Source organism: Dendrobates tinctorius, unplaced genomic scaffold, assembly GCF_039654945.1.
Source record: "Dendrobates tinctorius isolate UK_male_01 unplaced genomic scaffold, ASM3965494v1 ptg000121l, whole genome shotgun sequence".
NCBI classification, from domain to species: Eukaryota; Metazoa; Chordata; class Amphibia; order Anura; family Dendrobatidae; genus Dendrobates; species Dendrobates tinctorius.
The window spans coordinates 2,016,244-2,041,989 of NW_027361789.1; the positions used below are offsets into that span (position 1 = coordinate 2,016,244).

The 25,746-nt window shown below is 43.7% G+C and overlaps 1 protein-coding gene across 9 annotated transcripts in view; it reads left to right on the top strand.

Annotated features, from left to right (window-relative positions):
• The window catches only part of HERC2 (HECT and RLD domain containing E3 ubiquitin protein ligase 2), a 364,746-nt gene that overhangs the window by 302,908 nt on the left and 36,092 nt on the right, over nt 1-25,746 (top strand). For all 9 annotated transcript variants that reach the window (XM_073541474.1, XM_073541475.1, XM_073541476.1 and 6 more), the window contains 10 exons: nt 9,616-9,771; nt 9,879-9,994; nt 10,426-10,624; nt 10,714-10,928; nt 11,595-11,772; nt 12,287-12,448; nt 12,753-12,844; nt 19,829-19,968; nt 24,259-24,446; nt 24,822-25,019. In XM_073541474.1, coding sequence (XP_073397575.1) covers nt 9,616-9,771; nt 9,879-9,994; nt 10,426-10,624; nt 10,714-10,928; nt 11,595-11,772; nt 12,287-12,448; nt 12,753-12,844; nt 19,829-19,968; nt 24,259-24,446; nt 24,822-25,019 — 1,644 coding nt within the window. The remainder of the gene's footprint in view (nt 1-9,615; nt 9,772-9,878; nt 9,995-10,425; nt 10,625-10,713; nt 10,929-11,594; nt 11,773-12,286; nt 12,449-12,752; nt 12,845-19,828; nt 19,969-24,258; nt 24,447-24,821; nt 25,020-25,746) is intronic.

Sequence of the window (25,746 nt, forward strand, 5' to 3'; positions counted from 1 at the left end):
CTTTCTGCTGCTTGTCGTTGATACTTTCTGCTGCTTGTCGACACTTTCTGCTGCTTGTCCATGCGTTCTGCTTGTCGTTGATACTTTCTGCTGCTTGTCGTTGACACTTTCTGCTGCTTGTCCATGCGTTCTGCTTGTCGTTGATACTTTTTTCTGCTTGTCGTTGATAGGTTCTGCTGCTTGTCGTTGATACTTTCTGCTGCTTGTCATTGACACTTTCTGCTGCTTGTCGTTGACACTGTCTGCTGCTTGTCGTTGACACTTTCTGCTGCTTGTCGTTGACACTTTCTGCTGCTTGTCGTTGATACTTTCTGCTGCTTGTCGTTGATACTTTCTGATGCTTGTCGATGCGTTCTTCTGCTTGTCGATGCGTTCTGCTGCTTGTCGTTGACACCAGGGCTGTGGAGTCGGTAAGCCAAACCTGCGACTCCGACTCCTCAATTTCCCTTATACCGACTCCGACTCCACGACTCCGACTCCCACACATATTGCTTATATTTAAGTGAAAAATTTATTGTAGTACAATGTGAACCTCAGACATTTAATCATTTTTATGATCCAATAATCAAGATATTTAGAACAGAATATATATTGATGTACTACCTGGTTTTCATTATTTTTGGTACAGATACGATATGGATAGACAGATATGGATAAATGGATAGAGCAGATTTCTAATCTGCTTTTGCTATTGAGTAACATTATCTATGAGCTCAAAAACCTTTCAGGTGATGCAGTTTTTTAAAAAGATGATCAGCTTTTGCAGCTGAAAAACGTATCCTCAAAAAACACAGGAAAAACGATGTGCGTGAATGTAGCCTTAGATCAGGAATAGAACAGCCATTTATAGAACATTTCATAACTTTCCCAAACTCCTATGAAAAAATATTCAGCACATTCTGCATTGAACTACTGTACCCAATTTATTTATATATTTTAGGAGTCGGTCCATTTTATACCGACTCCGACTCCGACTCCACCAAAATGAGCTCCGACTCCGACTCCACAGCCCTGGTTGACACTTTCTGCTGCTTGTCGTTGATACTTTCTTCTGCTTGTCGTTGACACTTTCTGCTGCTTGTCGTTGACACTTTCTGCTGCTTGTCGTTGACACTTTCTGCTGCTTGTCGTTGACACTTTCTGCTGCTTGTCGTTGACACTTTCTGCTGCTTGTCGTTGACACTTTCTGCTGCTTGTCGTTGACACTTTCTGCTGCTTGTCGTTGACACTGTCTGCTGCTTGTCGTTGACACTGTCTGCTGCTTGTCGTTGACGCTTTCTGCTGCTTGTCGTTGACGCTTTCTGCTGCTTGTCGTTGACGCTTTCTGCTGCTTGTCGTTGACGCTTTCTGCTGCTTGTCGTTGACGCTTTCTGCTGCTTGTCGTTGACACTTTCTGCTGCTTGTCGTTGACACTGTCTGCTGCTTGTCGTTGACGCTTTCTGCTGCTTGTCGTTGACGCTTTCTGCTGCTTGTCGTTGACGCTTTCTGCTGCTTGTCGTTGACGCTTTCTGCTGCTTGTCGTTGACGCTTTCTGCTGCTTGTCGTTGACGCTTTCTGCTGCTTGTCGTTGACGCTTTCTGCTGCTTGTCGTTGACGCTTTCTGCTGCTTGTCGTTGACGCTTTCTGCTGCTTGTCGTTGACGCTTTCTGCTGCTTGTCGTTGACGCTTTCTGCTGCTTGTCGTTGACGCTTTCTGCTGCTTGTCGTTGATGCTTTCTGCTGCTTGTCGTTGATGCTTTCTGCTGCTTGTCGTTGATGCTTTCTGCTGCTTGTCGTTGATACTTTCTGCTGCTTGTCGTTGATACTTTCTGCTGCTTGTCGTTGATACTTTCTGCTGCTTGTCGTTGATACTTTCTGCTGCTTGTCGTTGATACTTTCTGCTGCTTGTCGTTGATACTTTCTGCTGCTTGTCGTTGACACTTTCTGCTGCTTGTCCATGCGTTCTGCTTGTCGTTGATACTTTCTGCTGCTTGTCGTTGACACTTTCTGCTGCTTGTCGTTGACACTTTCTGCTGCTTGTCCATGCGTTCTGCTTGTCGTTGATTCTTTCTGCTGCTTGTGGTTGACACTTACTGCTGCTTGTCGTTGATAGGTACTGCTGCTTGTCGTTGATAGGTTCTGCTGCTTGTCGTTGATACTTTCTGCTGCTTGTCGTTGATACTTTCTGCTGCTTGTCGTTGATACTTTCTGCTGCTTGTCGTTGATACTTTCTGCTGCTTGTCGTTGATACTTTCTGCTGCTTGTCGTTGATACTTTCTGCTGCTTGTCGTTGATACTTTCTGCTGCTTGTCGTTGATACTTTCTGCTGCTTGTCGTTGATACTTTCTGCTGCTTGTCGTTGATACTTTCTGCTGCTTGTCGTTGACACTTTCTGCTGCTTGTCCATGCGTTCTGCTTGTCGTTGATACTTTCTGCTGCTTGTCGTTGACACTTTCTGCTGCTTGTCGTTGACACTTTCTGCTGCTTGTCCATGCGTTCTGCTTGTCGTTGATTCTTTCTGCTGCTTGTGGTTGACACTTACTGCTGCTTGTCGTTGATAGGTACTGCTGCTTGTCGTTGATAGGTTCTGCTGCTTGTCGTTGATACTTTCTGCTGCTTGTCGTTGATACTTTTTGCTGCTTGTCGTTGATACTTTTTGCTGCTTGTCGTTGATACTTTTTGCTGCTTGTCGTTGATACTTTCTGCTGCTTGTCGTTGATACTTTCTGCTGCTTGTCGTTGATACTTTCTGCTGCTTGTCGTTGACACTTTCTGGTGCTTGTCCATGCGTTCTGCTTGTCAATGATACTTTCTGCTGCTTGTCGTTGACACGTTCTGCTGCTTGTCGTTGACACTTTCTGCTGCTTGTCGTTGACACTTTCTGCTGCTTGTCGTTGACACTTTCTGCTGCTTGTCGTTGATACTTTCTGCTGCTTGTCGTTGATACTTTCTGCTGCTTGTCGTTGACACTTTCTGGTGCTTGTCCATGCGTTCTGCTTGTCAATGATACTTTCTGCTGCTTGTCGTTGACACTTTCTGCTGCTTGTCGTTGACACTTTCTGCTGCTTGTCGTTGATACTTTCTGCTGCTTGTCGTTGATACTTTCTGCTGCTTGTCCATGCGTTCTGCTTGTCGTTGATACTTTCTGCTGCTTGTCGTTGACACTTTCTGCTGCTTGTCCATGCGTTCTGCTTGTCGTTGATACTTTTTTCTGCTTGTCGTTGATAGGTTCTGCTGCTTGTCGTTGATACTTTCTGCTGCTTGTCATTGACACTTTCTGCTGCTTGTCGTTGACACTGTCTTCTGCTTGTCATTGATACTTTCTGCTGCTTGTCGATGCGTTCTTCTGCTTGTCGATGCGTTCTGCTGCTTGTCGTTGACACCAGGGCTGTGGAGTCGGTAAGCCAAACCTGCGACTCCGACTCCTCAATTTCCCTTACTCCGACTCCGACTCCGACTCTCCGACTCCCACACATATTGCTTATATTTAAGTGAAAAATTTATTGTAGTACAATGTGAACCTCAGACATTTAATCATTTTTATGATCCAATAATCAAGATATTTAGAACAGAATATATATTGATGTACTACACGGTTTTCATTATTTTTGGTACAGATACGATATGGATAGACAGATATGGATAAATGGATAGATAGAGCAGATTTCTAATCTGCTTTTGCTATTGAGTAACATTATCTATGAGCTCAAAAACCTTTCAGGTGATGCAGTTTTTTAAAAAGATGATCAGCTTTTGCAGCTGAAAAACGTATCCTCAAAAAACACAGGAAAAACGCTGTGCGTGAATGTAGCCTTAGATCAGGAATAGAACAGCCATTTATAGAACATTTCATAACTTTCCCAAACTCCTATGAAAAAATATTCAGCACATTCTGCATTGAACTACTGTACCCAATTTATTTATATATTTTAGGAGTCGGTCCATTTTATACCGACTCCAACTCCGACTCCACCAAAATGAGCACCGACTCCGACTCCACAGCCCTGGTTGACACTTTCTGCTGCTTGTCGTTGACACTTTCTGCTGCTTGTCGTTGACACTTTCTGCTGGTTGTCGTTGACACTTTCTGCTGTTTGTCGTTGACACTTTCTGCTGCTTGTCGTTGACACTTTCTGCTGCTTGTCGTTGACACTTTCTGCTGCTTGTCGTTGACACTTTCTGCTGCTTGTCGTTGACACTTTCTGCTGCTTGTCGTTGACACTGTCTGCTGCTTGTCGTTGACACTGTCTGCTGCTTGTCGTTGACACTGTCTGCTGCTTGTCGTTGACACTGTCTGCTGCTTGTCGTTGACACTGTCTGCTGCTTGTCGTTGACACTGTCTGCTGCTTGTCGTTGACACTTTCTGCTGCTTGTCGTTGACACTTTCTGCTGCTTGTCGTTGACACTTTCTGCTGCTTGTCGCTGACACTTTCTGCTGCTTGTCGTTGACACTTTCTGCTGCTTGTCGTTGACACTTTCTGCTGCTTGTCGTTGACACTTTCTGCTGCTTGTCGTTGACACTTTCTGCTGCTTGTCGTTGACACTTTCTGCTGCTTGTCGTTGACACTTTCTGCTGCTTGTCGTTGACACTTTCTGCTGCTTGTCGTTGATACTTTCTGCTGCTTGTCGATGCGTTCTTCTGCTTGTCGATGCGTTCTTCTGCTTGTCGATGCGTTCTTCTGCTTGTCGTTGACAATTTCTGCTGCTTGTCGTTGACACTTTCTGCTGCTTGTCGTTGACACTTTCTGCTGCTTGTCCATGCGTTCTGCTTGTCGTTGATACTTTCTGCTGCTTGTCGTTGACACTTTCTGCTGCTTGTCCATGCGTTCTGCTTGTCGTTGATACTTTCTGCTGCTTGTCATTGACACTTTCTGCTGCTTGTCCATGCGTTCTGCTTGTCGTTGATACTTTCTGCTGCTTGTCGTTGATACTTTCTGCTGCTTGTCGTTGATACTTTCTGCTGCTTGTCGTTGACACTTTCTGCTGCTTGTCGTTGACACTTTCTGCTGCTTGTCGTTGACAATTTCTGCTGCTTGTCCATGCGTTCTGCTTGTCGTTGATACTTTCTGCTGCTTGTCGTTGATACTTTCTGCTGCTTGTCGTTGATACTTTCTGCTGCTTGTCGTTGACACTTTCTGCTGCTTGTCGTTGACACTTTCTGCTGCTTGTCGTTGACAATTTCTGCTGCTTGTCGTTGACCCTTTCTGCTGCTTGTCGTTGACCCTTTCTGCTGCTTGTCGTTGACCCTTTCTGCTGCTTGTCGTTGACCCTTTCTGCTGCTTGTCGTTGACCCTTTCTGCTGCTTGTCCATGCGTTCTTGTCGTTGATACTTTCTGCTGCTTGTCGTTGACACTTTCTGCTGCTTGTCCATGCGTTCTGCTTGTCGTTGATACTTTCTGCTGCTTGTCGTTGATACTTTCTGCTGCTTGTCGTTGATACTTTCTGCTGCTTGTCGTTGATACTTTCTGCTGCTTGTCGTTGATACTTTCTGCTGCTTGTCGTTGACACTTTCTGCTGCTTGTCCATGCGTTCTGCTTGTCGTTGATACTTTCTGCTGCTTGTCGTTGATACTTTCTTCTGCTTGTCGTTGACCCTTTCTGCTGCTTGTCGTTGATACTTTCTGCTGCTTGTCGTTGATACTTTCTGCTGCTTGTCGTTGATACTTTCTGCTGCTTGTCGTTGATACTTTCTGCTGCTTGTCGTTGATACTTTCTGCTGCTTGTCGTTGACACTTTCTGCTGCTTGTCCATGCGTTCTGCTTGTCGTTGATACTTTCTGCTGCTTGTCGTTGATACTTTCTTCTGCTTGTCGTTGACCCTTTCTGCTGCTTGTCGTTGACCCTTTCTGCTGCTTGTCGTTGACCCTTTCTGCTGCTTGTCGTTGATACTTTCTGCTGCTTGTCGTTGATACTTTCTGCTGCTTGTCGTTGATACTTTCTGCTGCTTGTCGTTGATACTTTCTGCTGCTTGTCGTTGATACTTTCTGCTGCTTGTCGTTGATACTTTCTGCTGCTTGTCGTTGATACTTTCTGCTGCTTGTCGTTGATACTTTCTGCTGCTTGTCGTTGATACTTTCTGCTGCTTGTCGTTGATACTTTCTGCTGCTTGTCGTTGATACTTTCTGCTGCTTGTCGTTGATACTTTCTGCTGCTTGTCGTTGATACTTTCTGCTGCTTGTCGTTGACACTTTCTGCTGCTTGTCCATGCGTTCTGCTTGTCGTTGATTCTTTCTGCTGCTTGTGGTTGACACTTACTGCTGCTTGTCGTTGATAGGTACTGCTGCTTGTCGTTGATAGGTACTGCTGCTTGTCGTTGATAGGTTCTGCTGCTTGTCGTTGACACTTTCTGCTGCTTGTCGTTGACACTTTCTGCTGTTTGTCGTTGACACTTTCTGCTGCTTGTCGTTGACACTTTCTGCTGCTTGTCGTTGACACTTTCTGCTGCTTGTCGTTGACACTTTCTGCTGCTTGTCGTTGACACTTTCTGCTGCTTGTCGTTGATACTTTCTGCTGCTTGTCGTTGATACTTTCTGCTGCTTGTCGTTGATACTTTCTGCTGCTTGTCGTTGATACTTTCTGCTGCTTGTCGTTGATACTTTCTGCTGCTTGTCGTTGATACTTTCTGCTGCTTGTCCATGCGTTCTGCTTGTCAATGATACTTTCTGCTGCTTGTCGTTGACACTTATTGCTGCTTGTCGTTGATAGGTACTGCTGCTTGTCGTTGATAGGTTCTGCTGCTTGTCGTTGACACTTTCTGCTGCTTGTCGTTGACACTTTCTGCTGCTTGTCGTTGACACTTTCTGCTGCTTGTCGTTGATACTTTCTGCTGCTTGTCGTTGATAATTTCTGCTGCTTGTCGTTGATACTTTCTGCTGCTTGTCGACACTTTCTGCTGCTTGTCCATGCGTTCTGCTTGTCGTTGATACTTTCTGCTGCTTGTTGTTGATACTTTCTGCTGCTTGTCGTTGACACTTTCTGCTGCTTGTCGTTGATACTTTCTGCTGCTTGTTGACACTTTCTGCTGCTTGTCGTTGACACTTTCTGCTGCTTGTCCATGCGTTCTTCTTGTCGTTGATACTTTCTGCTGCTTGTCGTTGACACTTTCTGCTGCTTGTCCATGCGTTCTGCTTGTCGTTGATACTTTTTTCTGCTTGTCGTTGACACTTTCTGCTGCTTGTCGTTGACACTGTCTGCTGCTTGTCGTTGATACTTTCTGCTGCTTGTCGTTGATACTTTCTGCTGCTTGTCGTTGAAAGTTTCTGCTGCTTGTCGTTGATACTTTCTGCTGCTTGTCGTTGACACTTTCTGCTGCTTGTCGTTGACACTTTCTGCTGCTTGTCGTTGACACTTTCTGCTGCTTGTCGTTGACACTTTCTGCTGCTTGTCGTTGACACTTTCTGCTACTTGTCGTTGACACTTTCTGCTACTTGTCGTTGATACTTTCTGCTGCTTGTCGTTGATACTTTCTGCTGCTTGTCGTTGACACTTTCTGCTGCTTGTCGTTGATACTTTCTGCTGCTTGTCGATGCGTTCTTCTGCTTGTCGATGCGTTCTGCTGCTTGTCGTTGACACTTTCTGCTGCTTGTCGTTGACCCTTTCTGCTGCTTGTCGTTGACCCTTTCTGCTGCTTGTCGTTGACCCTTTCTGCTGCTTGTCGTTGACCCTTTCTGCTGCTTGTCGTTGACCCTTTCTGCTGCTTGTCGTTGACACTTTCTTCTGCTTGTCGTTGACACTTTCTTCTGCTTGTCGTTGACACTTTCTTCTGCTTGTCGTTGACACTTTCTTCTGCTTGTCGTTGACACTTTCTGCTGCTTGTCGTTGATACTTTCTGCTGCTTGTCGATGCGTTCTGCTGCTTGTCGATGCGTTCTGCTTGTTGTTGATACTTTCTGCTGCTTGTCGTTGACACTTTCTGCTGCTTGTCGATGCGCTCTTCTGCGTGTCGATGCGTTCTGCTGCTTGTCGTTGACAGTTTCTGCTGCTTGTCGTTGACACTTTCTGCTTGTCGTTGATACTTTCTGCTGCTTGTCGTTGATACTTTCTTCTGCTTGTTGTTGACACTTTCTGCTGCTTGTCGTTGATACTTTCTGCTGCTTGTCGATGCATTCTGCTGCTTGTCGATGCGTTCTGCTTGTTGTTGACACTTTCTGCTGCTTGTCTTTGACACTTTCTGCTGCTTGTCCATGCGTTCTGCTTTTCGTTCATACCTTCTACTGCTTGTAGTTGTTACGTTCTGCTGCTTGTCGTCGATACCTTCTGCTGCTTGTCGTTGATGCTTTATTGAAAGTCGAATGGATACTGTGTGGTTTTAGTGCAGGTAGGCGTATATGCACATACCTCTTATAGTGCTATTGTATAGTCATACGGTGACATCAGTCGGCCATGTTAACATTGTATAATTGGTGTATTTTTTTTTTCACCGGATGCCACAGTATAGAATAGAGCAGCAGACTTTACTGCTCTGTACAGTCAGACAATAAGTTATACTGACATATGGAAGCCAAAAAGACATTCTTGTGGCACCTCTAAGGCGAATAGAGTCCTATTGATATGTTTCAGAAGATAAAAACTGGAAACAAATTGGTTAAGTTGCACTGTCATTGAAGAAAAATGAAGAGATGTAGATTTCAAGTGTTAGTGGTTTGTCAACACGCTTTAAAGTATTTCAACTTCTTCATCAGGACAAACCATTATATAGTTACAATCGGAACAATCAGGAACAAATAGGCCAAGCATTCAAATAAAGGCGCACAAAAAATGGGGTCAAAATGATCATGTGACCACGACGTTACATTTACCCTGCAGGTCAAGAACTATCAGTTACGAATGTTGAAAGTCACAAAGATAATTTTGTAAAAATATGAAAAACACATCATTACAGAAGATAATTTAATATGAGACAAACAATAAATGTAGTGAAAAAAATAAAATTAAGAAATCGTAAAATAACTGTTGTCGAACTTGTCTTTGTATAAAAACTTAAATTCCAAACACTTGCGTGGCTCATAAACCTCTCCATTGTCAAAACCATTCCAAGACAAGTTTGACTCCATATATTTCACTTTTGTGTGTGTATGTGTGTGTGTGTGTGTGTATATATATATATATATATATATATATATATATATATATATATATATATATATATATATATATTTCTGTTTTCGTTTGTCTCATATTTATTATCTGTAATGAAGTGTTTTTCATGATTTTCATATTTTTACATGATCTTTGTGACTTACAACATGTAACTGACATTTGTGGATCTGCGGGTTTAATGTTATAATCTTTTCATTCTTCAACGGCAGCGCAGATTAACCCATTTGTTTCCAGTTTTTGTCTCCTGAATCTCCTCGCGGGTTTTCAGAAGCCTTATATCAGTCAGTGGTTGGATGCACATATAATACACCAGGCGGCACCACTATGCACGCTCTCTTATTAATTGTAACCAAGATAGCACCCTGTTAGCACTTTTTATCCTTTCCAGTTTTTCTTCGCTTCACTATTGATATGTTTAATGTATGCGACAGAAGTTTTTCCATGAGACCAATGAACTCTAAATTTAGTTTAGGCTGCGTTCACACAGTGAGGTTTTTTTTTTTTTTTTTTTTTTAACAATATTATACTTGTATGTCCTGCAGGTCTTGGTGGCCCTTGCTTGTGACCTGGAGTTAGATACGCTTCCGTGCTGTGCGGAGACTCACAAGTGGGCATGGTTCAGGAGATACTGTATGGCATCAAGAGTTGCCGTAGCACTAGACAAGCGGACACCTCTCCCTCGATTGTTTTTAGATGAGGTATTCATTTTTTTTAATTTACTTTCTTTAGTGTCCACGGTATTACAAATTGACAGATGAATGTCTTATGTTTTTCTGACCACAAATTATTTTGATTTTGAGTGAAGGTTGCAAAGAAAATCCATGAGTTGATGGCAGATAATGAGCATATGAATGCTGTCCACGAGAGCCATGAGGTTTTCAGGAGAGAGCAGGATGAGCAGCTTGTCCAGTGGATGAATAGGTTTGTCTTATTATACCTGCTTTCTATATTAAAGGGAACCTGTCAGCAGTTTTGGCCGATATAAGATGCGACCATCACCTTTCAGGACTTATATACAACATTCTGTAATGCGGTATGTAAGCCCCCAACCCAACCTGGAAGAACTGAAAAATTAAGTTTTTTATTATACTCACCTGCGGGGTGAACCGGTCCGATGGGTGTCGCTGGTCTTGGTCCGGCACCTCCCATCTTCTCACGATCACCTTCCTCCTGCTTGCTGCTTGTGGATGATGCGACCCTGCATCATCCACACAAGCTCCCCCCCATCACGCTCCTGCGCAGGCATACTTATTTGTCGTGTTGAGGGCAGAGCAAAGTCTTATATCGGCCAAAATTGCTGACAGGTGCACTTTAAGCACACAGCCTCTTCATTACATGATCTCTGATTGTAGACGACCGGATGACTGGACGTTGTCAGCTGGTGGCAGTGGCACCATCTATGGTTGGGGTCATAATCACAGAGGACAACTTGGAGGTATTGAAGGTGCAAAAGTCAAAGTTCCAACACCATGTGAGGCTTTGGCAACGCTTAGACCTGTCCAATTGATTGGAGGAGAGCAAACACTTTTTGCCGTCACGGCTGATGGCAAGGTAATACAAGTGGAGAATGCTTCTTTTGTGGTGTAAAATGACGACCTACTTTGTTAAAATCCGTCCTTTCTTAATTTGTTTTCCCCCAGCTATATGCTACAGGCTATGGTGCCGGTGGTAGGCTGGGCATAGGTGGCACGGAATCTGTGTCTACACCCACGCTGTTGGAGTCCATTCAACATGTGTTTGTGAAAAAGGTGGCGGTTAACTCCGGTGGAAAGCACTGTCTTGCTCTCTCTTCTGAAGGAGAAGTGTATTCATGGGGAGAGGCAGAAGATGGAAAACTGGGCCATGGGAACAGAAGGTATAGTATTTTGTTTTGCCATACTTAATGAAAAAAGGGGTTGTGTACTTAGAAATTACACTTACTAAGAGCTCATTCAGACTTCAGACTGTTTTTGGCGTGCGAGAAAAATCAAAGTTTTATAAGTGCTTTTGATCAGTTTCCCCAGATATCTGGTTGGGTATCACTTTCATCAGTTTTTTTCTTGGATGGAAAAAAAAACAAAACTGATGTAAGTTTCTCAGTTTTGTATCAGTCCAGCACACAGATGGCCTCCAAATGCTGACTGATTTTTTTTTTTTCTCAGACTCCTAGACTTTCATTGGTGAGATACATAGGAACAGCTCTGTAGACTATAATGGGTACGAGTTCTATGAAGAGAACTTGTCCGGGAAAAACTGTCTGAGCCCTGATGGTGTCGGCACACGCTTCTCATGATGTTCTCAATTATGTAATCCATCACGTAGCATCTACAACGATGGAGAGTAATGGATGACACATAAAGGAGATGTGAGGTGGTGTGGTCACGTATGTCCATGTGGCTCTCAGAACAAGGACCCCTCACTCGCACTAGACATTGTTGTATGTTCATTTACAACCCCTTAACCTTTTAGCTCTCAGAAACGAATGGATAAATGTATGCTTTTTTTTCTTGCTTGTTCCTTACTTTTCTATTTGTCCTTTCAGCCCTTGTGATCGGCCGCGTGTTATTGAGTCTCTGCGAGGAACGGAAGTTATCGATATTGCCGCAGGCGGAGCGCACAGTTCGTGTATCACAGCAGCTGGAGAGCTGTACACGTGGGGTAAAGGAAGATATGGACGCCTGGGGCACGGCGACAGTGAGGATCAGCTGAAGCCCAAGTTGGTGGGTATCTGTTACCACTACTAAGGCCATAGTCCAATGTCGGCCTCCTGGTGCATGGTTGTTTCCTTTTTTTCTTATTTGAAAGGCTTTATTTTCCATTGTAACACATTACAAGCAATAGCAACCATTAGAATGAGACAAGTGATGTAACAAATATCTTCAGTGACAGTGTTCATTGGAATCGCTTCAGTAAAAAGGTGGCAGGTCATTGAAATATATTAATGTCAAGAACCTGCTTCTGACTGTAGATCAATATTGTGAGCAGCATAGAAAAGACATGGTGACCTGATTCTATCATGTATGACCTAGTGATCACATAACTTACTATTGCAGGTTAACTTATAAATGCCTGAAACCTCCTGTACTGTTAGAGAGCAGTGTGAATGCTGCGTACTGGCAGCATTACTGGTTACCACATACTAGGAGCACTGACCTTACTGGTTTGATGAATGTATACGTTACAGTGAAGATTTTCAGCTCCTCCAGCTGTGAGCTTTTTATGGTTGCTCCCCAGGTGGAAGCCCTACAAGGTTACCGCGTGATTGACATTGCCTGCGGCAGCGGAGATGCGCAAACTCTCTGCCTGACCGACGATGACACGGTTTGGTCTTGGGGCGATGGAGATTACGGAAAACTTGGACGAGGTGGCAGTGATGGTTGCAAAGTGCCTATGAAAGTGAGTCTTAATGTGAACAAAACTTTCTAAACATCATTTGTTAGCCATGGTAAAATAACGCTAAAAGGGTGAAAATGCCATTGTTAATAGTAAACGTTCCTATTGGCGACTGAAAGAAAGTGAAAATGGGATTGTTCCTGTTATTGGGCTCATGTAACAATTAGGTCTCCAGAAAATGGTAGAATTGGTCATTTACTGACAGATCAATGATGCAAGCTTGTTAAGGCTGGAGAAGGAGACGCGTGTTCTCACATTTACAGGATTTTCTCTTTTTAATTCTCCTTGTGTTATTTTTACTCTTCAGATCGATTCTCTGACCGGACTTGGAGTTACCAAAGTGGAGTGTGGTTCTCAGTTCTCTGTGGCTCTGACAAAGTCTGGTGCCGTCTATACTTGGTACGTAGGTCCACCCCATCCCCCCCCTTTCTTTTGTAAACCGCAGCAATGCACTGCTAAGTCATAGTTTCTGGTTCTATATGACATGAATATTAAAATATCCATACTCTGCTGGTCTCCAAAAGCATGCCAACTACATTTTGCTCTCGCCCTAAAAAAAAAAAAAAAAAAAACGCCAGCAAGACAAACCCTTCTCTACCTCCTTTTGATGGGCAAATACTCTGAAGCAGTTAGCTGTAGTTATGTGTATGGCTTGGCAAATATTTCTAGCCATTTTGCTAGACTTGTTTAACCCCTTCCTGACATCCGACGTACTATCCCGTCCACGGTACCCGGGCCCGTATGACCGTGGACGGGATAGTACGTCTACCGCGATCAGCGGCGCCCACGTGGCGAGCGCCGCTGATCGCGGCCGGGTGTCAGCTGATTATCACAGCTGACACCCGGCACTATGTGTCAGGGGCGGTCACGGACCGCCCCCGACACGTTAACCCCTTGCACACCGCGATCAAACATGATCGCGGTGTACCGGGAGTTAAAGGGAAGCATCGGCAGGGAGGGGGCTCCCTCCGTGCTTCCCTGAGCCCCCCACGGCAGCGCAATGTGCAGCGCTGCTGCAGGGGGCTCCTATCCTCCAGGCCCCCGAATCCAAGATGGCGACGGGGGCCTTCGGGGACCTGAGGAAGCTGGCTTCCTCAGTGCCTGCAAAGCGCAGGCAAGAGGAAGTCTGCTTCAATGCCTGTGACAGATTGCTGATCTGTCACAGTGATCTGTGATGTGACAGATCAGCGATCTGTCACAGGACAGTGATGTCCCACCTGGGTCTATGTAATAAAGTAAAAAAAAAATTCAAAAAAAATGTAAAAATAAATTAAAAAAAAATCGCCAAATAAATTAGTAAAAAAAAAAAAAATATTCCCCAATAAATTCATTTTTTGAAAATAATAATAATAAAAAAAAAATAAAAGTACACATATTAGGTATCGCCGCGTCCGTAATGACCCGCCCTATAAAACTGTCCCATTAGTTAACCCTTTTAGCGAACCCCTTAAAAAATAAAAATAAAAAACGAAGCAAAAAATAATGATTTATTATCATACCGCCAAACAAAAAGTGTAATATCGCGCGATCAAAAAGACGCATATAAATATCCATGGTACCGCTGAAAACGTCATCTTGTCCCGCAAAAAACGAGCTGCCACACAGCATCATCAGCGAAAAAATAAAAAAGTTATAGCTCACAGAATAAAGCGATGCAAAAATAATTATTTTTTATATAAAATAGTTTTCATTGCATAAAACCGACAAAAACATAAAAAAACGACCTAAATGAGGTATCGCTGTAACCGTACTGACCCGAATAATAAAACCGCTTTATCAATTTTACCGCACGCGGAACGGTGTAAACGCACCCCCCCAAAAGAAATTCATGAAACGCTGGTTTTTGTTCATTCTGCGTCCCAAAAATAGGAATAAAAAGCGATCAAAAAATGTCACGTGCCCGAAAATGGTACCAATAAAAACGTCAACTCGTCCCGCAAAAAATAAGACCTCACATGACTCAGTGGGTCAAAATACAGAAAAATTATAGCTCTCAATATGTGGTGATGCAAAATCTATTTTACAATAAAAAGCGTCTTTTAGCGTGTGACAGCCGCCAAACATAAAAACCGCCATAAATAGTAAATCAAACCCCCCGTTATCACCTCCTTAGTTAGGGAAAAATAATAAAACTAAAAAAAAAAGTATCTATCTCCATTTTGCCGTTAGGGTAAGGCTGTGTGCACACGCTGCGGATTCATCCGCGCGGATTTTGTAAAATCCGCAGGTGAAACCGCAGGTCAAAAGACCTGCGGTTTTACCTGCAGATTGCTCTGCGGTTTTGTCCTGCGGTTTTTCATCTCCTCATTAGAGGAGATGGCAAACCGCAGGAGAATCCGCAGAAAGAATTGACATGTCAATTCTTTCTGCGGATTGAAAACCGCAGATAATCCGCGCGGAAAATTCCGCACCGTCTGCACTGCGGTTTTTGATTCCCATAGGGAATCATGGTACTGGGGTCCGCAGCAGCCAAAACCGCTGCGGAACTGCAGCAAAATCTGCAGCGTGTGCACACAGCCTTAGGGTTAGGGTTAGGGTTAGGGCTAGGGTTAGGGCTAGGGCTAGGGTTAGGGCTAGGGTTAGGGCTCAGATTAGGGTTAGGGGTGTGTTGGGGTTAGGGTTGGAGTTATAATTGGGGGTTTCCACTGTTTGGGCACATCAAGGGCTCTCCAAATGCAACATGGCGTCTGATCTCAATTCCAGCCAATTCTGAGTTGAAAAAGTCAAATGGTGCTCCTTCCCTTCCAAGCTCTGCCATGCGCCCAAACAGTGTTTTACCCCCACATGTAGGGTATCAGCCTACTCAGGACAAATTGCAAAACAATTTTTGGGGTCCAATTTCTCCTGTTACCCTTAGGAAAATAAAAAATTGGGGGCAAAAATATCATTTTTGTGGAAAAAAATGATTTTATTTTCACGTCCGAGTGTTATAAACTTCTGTGAAGCACTTGGGGGTTCAAAGTGCTCACCACACATCTAGATAAGTTCCGTGGGGGGTCTAGTGTCCAAAATGGGGTCACTTGTGGGGAGTTTCAATAGTTTAGGTACATCAGGGGCTCTCCAAACGCACATGACACCCGCAGACCATTCCATCAAAGTCTGCATTCCAAAACGTCACTGCTTCCCTTCCGAGCCCCGACGTGTGTCCATACAGTAGTTTTCTCCCACATATGGGGTGTCAGCGTACTCAGGCCAAATTGGACAACAACTTTTGGGGTCCAATTTCTCCTGTTACCCTTGGGAAAATGAAAAAATTGGGGACTAATTGATCATGTTTCTGGAAAAAATACCATTTTTTTATTTTCATGCCCTGGCATTATAAACTTCTGTGAAGCCCTTGGGGGTTCAAAGTGCTCACCTCACATCTAGATAAGTTCCTTAGTGGGTCTAGTTTTCAAAATGGGGTCATTTGTGGGGGGTTTCCACTGTTTAGGTACATTAGGGGCTCTCCAAAGGCAACATGACACTCGCAGACCATTCCATCAAAGTCTGCATACCAAAACGTCACTACTTCCCTTCCGAACCCCGACGTGTGCCCATACAGTAGTTTTCACCCACATATGGGGAATCAGCATACTCAGGACAAATTGGACAACAACTTTTGGGGTCCAATTTCTCCTGGTACCCTTGGGAAAATAAAAAAATGGTGACTAAAAGATCATGTTTGTGGAAAAAATACGAATTTTTTATTTTCACGCCCGGGCGTTATAAACTTCTGTGAAGCACTGGGGGGTTCAAAGTGCTCACCACACATCTAGATAAGTTCCTTGGGGGGTCTAGTTTACAAAATGGTGTCATTTGTGGGGGGGTTTCCACTGTTTGGTACATCAGGAGTTTTCCAAACGCGACATGGTGTCCGATCTCAATTCCAGCCAAAAACGTCAAATGGCGCTGCTTCCCTTCCGAGCTCTGCCATGCGCCCAAATAGTGGTTTACCCCCACATGTTGGGTATCAGCGTACTCAGAACAAATTGCACAATAACTTTTACGGTCCTGTTACCCTTGGAAAAATAAGAATTGAGGGTGAAAATATCATTTTTGTGGAAAAAATATGATTTTTTAATTGTATGGCTTTATGTTATAAACTTCTGTGAAGCCCATGGGGGTTCAAAGTTCTCACCACACATCTAGATAAGTTCCTTAGGGGGTCTAGTTTCCAAAATGGTGTCATTTGTGGGGGATTTCCACTGTTTTGGTACATCAGGGGTTTTCCAAACGCGACATGGTGTCCGATCTCAATTCCAGCCAAAAACGTCAAATGGCGCTGCTTCCCTTAAGAGCTCTGCCATGCGCCCAAATAGTGGTTTACCCCCACATGTGGGGTATCAGCGTACTCAGGACAAATTGCACAATAACTTTTAGGGTCCTGTTACCCTTGGAAAAATAAGAATTGAGGGTGAAAAGATCATTTTTGTGGAAAATATATGATTTTTTAATTGTATGGCTGTATGTTATAAACTTCTGTAAAGCCCTTGTGGGTTCAAAGTTCTCACCACATATCTAGATAAGTTCCTTGGGGGGTCTAGTTTCCAAAATGGGGTCACTTGTAGGGGGTTTCCACTGTTTAGGTACATCAGGGACTCTCCAAACGTGACATGGCGTCCGATCTGAATTCCAGCCAATTTTGCATTGAAAAGTCAAACTGCGCTCCTTCCATTCTGAGCTCTGCCATGCGCAGAAACAGTCGTTCCCCCCCACAAATCAGGTATCAGCGTACTCAGGACAAATTGCACAATAACTTTTGCAGTCCAATTTCTCCTGTTACCCTTGGTAAAATAAAAAAAATTGAACCTGAAGTATTTTTTTTGTGAAAAAAAGTTAGATGTTCATTTCTTTTTAAATATTCAAAAAAATTCCTGTGACGCACCTAATGGGTTAATAAACTTCTTGAATGTGGTTTTGAGCACCTTAAGGGGTTCAGTTTTTAGAATGGTGTCACTTTTGGGTATTTTCTATCATATAGACCCCTCAAAGTGGCTTCAAATGTGATGTGGTCCTAAAAATAAAATGGTGTTGTAAAAATGAGAAATCGCTGGTCAACTTTTAACCCTTATAACTTCCTAACAAAAAAAAATTTTGGTTGCAAAATTGTGCTGATGTAAAGTAAACATGTGGGAAATGTTACTTATCAAGTTTTTTGTGTGCCATATCTCTGTGATTTAAGGGCATAAAAATTCAAAGTTGGAAAATTGCGAAATTTTTGCCAAATTTCCAATTTTTTCACAAATAAACGCAAGTTATTTGAATGAAATTTTACCACTAACATGAAGTACAATATGTCACGAGAAAACAATGTCAGAATCACCGGGATCAATGGAAGCGTTCCAGAGTTATGACCTCATAAAGGTACAGTGGTCAGAATTGTAAAAATTGGCCCGGTCATGAACGTGCAAACCACCCTTGGGGGTGAAGGGGTTAAGGATTACTTTTTGATGTACAGGAGTAGGGGTTTATACAAAGGTCTACACAGTGTGGAGAGGAGGGAACCATCTACTGTCTCATGCAGGGCTGTGGAGTCGGAGTCAGTGCTCATTTTGGTGGAGTCGGAGTTGGAGTCGGTATAAAATGGACCGACTCCGACTCCTAAAATATATAATAAATTGGGTACAGTAATTCAATGCAGGATGTGCTGAATATTTTTTCATAGGAGTTTGGGAAAGTTATGAAATGTCCTATAAATGGCTGTTCTATTCCTGATCTAAGGCTACATTCACACACAGCGTTTTTCCTGTGTTTTTTGAGGATACGTTTTTCAGCTGCAAAAGTTGATCATCTTTTTAAAAAACTGCATCACCTGAAAGGTTTTTGAGCTCATAGATAATGTTACTCAATAGCAAAAGCAGATTAGAAATCTGCTCTATCTATCCATTTATCCATATCTGTCTATCCATATCGTATCTGTACCAAAAAGAATGAAAACTGGGTAGTACACCAATATATATTCTGTTCTATCTAAATATCTTGATTATTGGATCATAAAAATGATTAAATGTCTGAGGTTCACATTGTACTACAATAAATTTTTCACTTAAATATAAGCAATATGTGTGGGAGTCGGAGTCGTGGAGTCGGAGTTGGAGTCGGAGTCGGTGTAAGGGAAATTGAGGAGTCGGAGTCGCAGGTTTGGTTTACCGACTCCACAGCCCTGGTCTCATGGAGGGCAGAGAAAACCGGCTGTAGCTAAGAAGCAATGCTCACAAACAGAGAATATGTGCAGGATAGAAGTTGCGATATCCTTGATGCTGATCTCTCCTTCAAACCACATATCCAAACCCTTTCCACTTCCTGCCGACTTCAACTCAAAAATATTTCACGCATCCGTTCATTCCTCACCCAAGAATCTGCAAAAACCCTAGTCCATGCCCTCATCATCTCTCGCCTTGACTACTGCAACCTCATGCTCTGTGGCCTCCCCTCAAACACTCTCGCACCCCTCCAATCTATTCTAAACTCTGCTGCCCGACTAATCCACCTGTCCCCCCGCTATTCCCCAGCTTCTCCCCTCTGTCAATCCCTTCACTGGCTCCCAATTGCCCAGAGACTCCATTACAAAACCCTAACCATGACATACAAAGCCATCCACAACTTGTCTCCTCCATACATCTGTGACCTCGTCTCCCGGTACTTTCCTGCACGCAACCTCCGATCCTCACAAGATCTCCTTCTCTACTCCCCTCTTATCTCCTCTTCCCACAATCGCATACAAGATTTCTCTCGCGCATCACCCCTACTCTGGAACTCTCTACCACAACATGTCAGACTCTCGCCTACCATCGAAACCTTCAAAAAGAGCCTGAAGACCCACCTCTTCCGACAAGCCTATAACCTGCAGTAACCACTGATCGACCAAACCGCTGCACGACCAGCTCTACCCTCGCCTACTGTATTATCACCCATCCCGCTGTAGATTGTGAGCCTTCGCGGGCAGGGTCCTCTCTCCTCCTGTACCAGTTATGACTTGTATTGTTTAAGATTATTGTACTTGTTTTTATGTATACCCCCCTCACATGTAAAGCGCCATGGAATAAATGGCGCTATAACAATAAATAATAATAATAATAATATTTGAGGTAATGAAGATGGTTGCAAACTGCATTGTGGACAGGCCTTATATCCAGCCTATATTACAGGGGATGACACAAGAAAAATCTGAAACTTGGATCAGGCTGTACACTGAATTTCTAGGCGGTTGAAAATGAATGAAAAAAATTAAGATTTCAGACTGAAACTTTAGTGCTATTTTATTAACTAAAGATAAGCACGAACAGACGTAAAAGTTGTGTTTTTCCATGTCAACGGTGTCCATGACCTTTAAATTAAAGTAAAGCGTGAGTATCACATGTTGGTTGAATTGCTTTTTCAGCTGTCAATTTCCATATACAGGGGAAAAGGTGACTATCATCGTCTAGGTCATGGATCGGATGATCATGTGCGAAGGCCACGGCAGGTGCAGGGACTTCAGGGGAAGAAAGTTATTGCCATTGCCACAGGGTCACTGCATTGTGTGTGCTGCACGGAGGACGGTAAGCGACGTATGGATCTCTCTTACATGCATGATCTCTTGTTTTCCATCCTGCTTGCTGGGCACGGGAAGGAGGGGGATCTCCGAATAAAATGAGTTTGTCTTTGGAGCTAGAGTTTATAGCCAATCTCACAGTGGAAATAGCCAGCATTTATTACTTCTTCCCTGAGGACACTATGGGTTATTGGTTCCTGAGCTTTCTGATATTGTCATGGTTTCTGTCTCCGTATAATCTCGGTGCTGCTGCTTGTAATCTGACGAGCCGATCTAATCTACGTAGTTTGTTTACTCCTGTTGCGGTTTCAATTTACAGCCAGCAAATGTATCCTTATTCCTTGCACGCCCAAGAGATTTGTACTTATATTTGCCTGTTCAATTCATCTGTATGGACCATAGATCATAGAAGTATTTTATTTTTTGAAGTGGCCATATATATTAAAAAATGTCTGGAACAGTGGAGAGCCAGTCCTATAAATTATATCCATATTACACATGTAATTGCGTCAATGGGTAGGCACACATACAAACTTATAGGACTATCCACAGGATGTGCCAAAAATGTGTGATGGATGTGGATCGCACCTATAGCCAAAACCAGGTCCTCTACATTGTCGACTGTTTCTGTGACTCCTTACAGAAGGGAATGGCGACAGCCATGTACATGTGCTGCTGCCGGGATACCTCTCCATTCACTCTGCACCTTGTTCCATCAAGCTGGACAGTGGTCAGGAGACGTTTTGTAATGTATTGTAGTAGTAGGTGAACCATGATTGGGTTAGCCATGCTTTGTCTATCAAATGGTATTAATGACCCTAAAGTGCCACCCTGACTCCATCGCTACAGATTACCATAAGAGTTAATTGTATAAGTATTTAATTCATTGAAGAAAGACTGATTTTGATCTTGCATTTTCTGTCCCTGGGCTTGGATGGCGGCTGCCGGCATGCTGATAAAGAAAGGGCAGAGCTGCTGATTGTAAAGGAATAATTGAATTAGCTAGTTACTAACTGAAGCCAAAGCAATGCTTTTTGCTCCATGGTGTTTGCCATGACCCCTGTCTTGTGTCAGTTTTCATCAGAGTCCCCGTTTTGTAGTGACATCATTACTCCCCTGTCTTCCTTTTCACTTCCACCATCCAGACAGTACCCATCAGCTTACATTGAGGAAGGGATAGGCTCGGTGTTACATGGCAGACTATCAGTTTGTCACTGCTACTAATAAGGTCATCAGGGACACCTTACCATTTGGGCTGCTCGGCTTCCTTTCTTTTTCACATTTCCTTCACTCTCGGACCCCCTTCACCAATCCTCCAGTCAGACGCATGATCTGTCTTACGTGAACACTTGCCACAACTTGCTGAAGAGCATCTTGGCTCGTGGAGTGAATGCCCTTTTTCTGTTTCGATAAATGTTATTTTTATATCTATGATAAATCCACCCACGGCGAAATTCTTTAAAACCTGGGACTGTTCCTAGAAATTCCTGGAATTTATTCAGATACCTCCTTGAGTTGCCTGGCAAACATTTGTGACACAGTTGTCCCAGCTGTGTACCACACGCGGCACGATTTGACAAACATCCATGCCAATAGGGCATTTTTCTAGCAATGAATTCCTTCATAATTAATACATCTTCTACATTTGGCTATAAAGTCAATTCACCTTTTTTTTCAGTTTGACAAAGCTTTAATATAAATCCATCATTCCTTCCATATTCATTTTTTTTTTTTTTTTTTTTTTTTTTTTTTTTTTTTTAACACTCTTGAATACAATGTTCATTTTGGAAGTAGAATTTCTATCAACATAGCATAGCGATAGCCACTATTGTACTGTCACTACCTGGACAACCCCCTTTTAAAGGAAGTAGTATCCCCCTCATAAAATAATAATAAAATTATTCACCGGTGCAGTTCCAATGTTGTCGGCGCAATGACTGCCAGGGTTTGCGTGGCTTCATGCCACGTGAGCCCTGTAGCAAATCAGCAGCTGCAGTTGGGCTGCTGAGCGCCTACTTCCCTTGATGATTGTTGGTCAAATGGAAGAAGTATAAGGAGCCAAATAATGGCCATTGATTGGTTGCAGGGTTGACATGGCATAACTATGTCAAGCGAACCCCAGGCAGAAGCGGTTTGGGAGGTGTGTTTTTTTTTTTTGTTTTTTTTTTTGTTTTTTTTTTTAAATCTTGCAAGGGGGACTACTACTGTTCAGGTAGTGGACACCGTCTTTTTAACTTTTAATTCTGAGAAAACTTTCATCCCCTCACCATAGTATAGGGCAGTGATGGCGAACCTTTTAGAGACAGAGTGCAATCTAAAACCACTTATTTATCGCAAAGTGCCAACACGGCAATTTAACCGGAATACTAAGATTTTAGATTAGAAAAACAACTCCTACATTAGCACCCTATAGCGTCTGTGTGTGTGTGTATGTATATATATATATATGTATATATATATATGTATATATATATATATATATATATATATATATATATATATATATATATATATTATACCTTAAATTGTCCATCATCCACTTCTGTCTGGATGTCCCCGAATCCCACAATCCGCCGCACCGGAAGTACGCCAACTGCCATTTTGGAACACCCAAGTGATGCCGCTCGGATCCAGGCCGCAGCTGCGATCCCGAACGCCGCCGCGAATACCAACCATCGTTCAGATCCAGGCCAGCACTGCTATCCCGAACGCCGCTGGGATCCCAGCAGCCGCTCGGATCCAGGCCACCGCTGCGATCCCAGCTGCCGCTCGGATCCAGGCTGCCGCTGCGATACCGACCGCCACTGCGATCCTGACCGCCACTGGGATTCAGGCTGCCGCTGTGATCACGAGGCTGTGAAAAGGGTGTAACGAGGTGGTATAACAAGAAGGGTGTAATGAAGGGGGTATAATGAGGGGGGAGTAATGAGAGGGATGCCGCCGCCGGACCCCCACCGCCTGACTACACGCGCCGGATCCCGCCGCTGCCTGCCCACCCACCTCTGTGCAGTCACAGCCGGCAGGAAAGACCGCGGCTTGAGGCCTGTGCTGGAGATTGGGTGTGGCCACCCTCTGGTGGCGCCGCACACCATCTCCAGCACAGGCCGCAAAACACAGTCTTTCCCGTGCAATCACAACCGGCAGAAGTCGGTGGGCTGCCACCCCCCAGCGCCACAAAGCTGCCCCCATCGTCATGTTACTGCCCTCCCGATGCAGTAGCATCGGGCACACATCTAGTAATAGAATAACAAAGAATGATGACCCCATCACAGTGTGATTCTCCAAAAGTAATCCCCACACAGCTCTCCATACAGTATAATGTGCACAAAATGTCCTCCATACAGTACAATGGTTCCACATAGTCCTCCATACAGTGTAATGGACCTCACATAGTGCTTCATAAAGTGCAAGAGGCTCCACATAGTGCTCTACACAGTATAACGGGGCCCTGCATTGCCTTCCATACAGTATAATGGCCCCACATTGTGCTTGATACATTATTATAGCCCCACAAGATGCTCCATTCTGTATAATGGCCCCACATAGCGCTCCATACTGTATAATGGCCCCACGTGACTGGTGGGAGACTTAGGAGCAGAGGAGAGTGGCCGCGGCATCGGCGCTAGTGATGTTGAGGGAGATTACGAGCAGGCTGAGGACAGTGGTGGCCGTGTTAGTTTTGAGGAGATGGGGCACGTGCCCACCGGGAGGGCTCTGCACGCCCCTTCTGGCACGCGTGCCATAGGTTTGCCACCACTGGTATAGGGTGTAATATACTGATCTCTGGAGGTTTGACCTCTGAAATGCCCAGCAGTCTCGAGAACTGGTTTCTCTACAGCCGTGTCTTGATTGATGCGGATGTGCTGATCCATTCATTATCTATGGGACTGCTGAAATGATTTGAGCCCTCAGTCCCAAAGACACTGAATGGAGTGAAGATCAAGAATGTGCATCTCCGCTCCATTCAAGGGAGAGTCTCGTTCTTGGATTTCCAGGGGTCCCAGCTATCAGACCCCAAGTAATCCAGCAAGTTCTGCCCTATGCTATGTATAGGGGATAGCTTTCAGTGTGATGAATCAACCCTTTAGGATTTGCTTTCATATCCATAATTTAGAAGCAACTGTAGTCGTCCTTTAGTAAACCAATGGCTGGCTGATGGTGAAACAATTCAAATACTACGCTCTTGGCTTCCATCATTGGATTGAAGTTTTGGAATGTGAATAACTGGCAAATAATAACAAGGCCCTGCATACACGAACCCTTCTAACATTAACACACTGAAATGCTTGGTCTTTAGGTGAAGTCTACACATGGGGAGATAATGATGAAGGGCAGCTTGGAGATGGAACGACCAATGCTATTCAGCGACCTCGCCTTGTTGCAGCTCTTCAGGGCAAGAAGATAAACCGTGTCGCCTGTGGTTCTGCTCACACGTTGGCCTGGTCTACAAGTAAACCTGCTAATGCTGGCAAACTTCCCGCACAGGTAACCTGCCCTGCATATTTCTCCATGGCTTACTTAGGGCACTTCTCTTACTGCCTAGTAAATCCGTACCTCTGACTATCATGATTCCTGAAATTCTTTTCCATAGGTTTGGTCAGATACTTAATACTTTTGTTCAGTCTTGCTGTTGCACATCTGAGGTGGTGGCCTGTTATTCTTTTCCCATTTTACTTTCCTTTGAGCTATTAGTTTTATTTTTTATTTTTAATCATTGGTTCATAATGATTATAACTGAGTGCTGCGTGCTTAGTATATCAGCAGCTGCCATACAACTGGCTAGTAACATATAACTATATATTACTGTCCTATTTATACCTTTTTATTTATTTTAATCGTGTATGACATGTACTTTTGCAGGTACCAATGGAATATAACCACCTTCAAGAGATAGCAATCATAGGTTTAAGGAATCGATTGCTATTACTTCACCATATCTCTGAGCTCTTCTGTCCATGCATTCCTATGTTTGATTTGGAGGGGAAGCTGGACGAGACTGGTCAAGGCCCCTCAGTTGGCTTCGATACGCTTCGTGGAATTCTTATCTCCCAAGGAAAGGTACATATCTGGAACTAAAGATAGCCAAAACATTTGCAATACCCAGTTCTGACCTCTGGTCCAGTCCTCTGTTGCATTCAGGCTTCACTGGTCGGACAGTATTCTCTGCCCATCATCTTTTGGGTCCCTCTGTAGCTTTCTGGACCCCATGGCATCCTGTTATCACTCAAGGCTTAGTCTTAAGGTTTCACACGATGTGTGGATATGCATCACATTGTAGTGCCATGACGTTACAAGGCCTATTATGTGACCGAGACACCCAGTCGATGCTAAGCCGAGAGTGCCAGCCACAGAAATGAAGTCAGGCTGCAACAGAGGACCAAACCAGAAGGAAAAACTCAGTATTATGAACAATTTTGTTCATCTCTTTTCTGAACTTCTTCAATGCTAGTACATACATAAAAATAATAGTACATTTAGACTATTATAAGAGTACATTTAGTCACCGCTCACTTACTGGCGTGTTCACATGGGCTGGCCAAAACAGAAAGATAAAAATACTGTAGATGTCTAATACAGTCGTTCTGCTCCTGTACATCATCATGTTATCGATAGCACAATACCGGTTTACATCAGGCAATAGGCTGTCAGTAACAATTTGTATTTATTTTTTGGAGGGTTGGAGGAATGCGGGAACGGTATAAATTATTTGATCACCCAACATGCTTGTGCACAGGGTGCTCGCCAACATGAGTTCATGGGGACAAAGTTGGGAATAGGTGTTCCT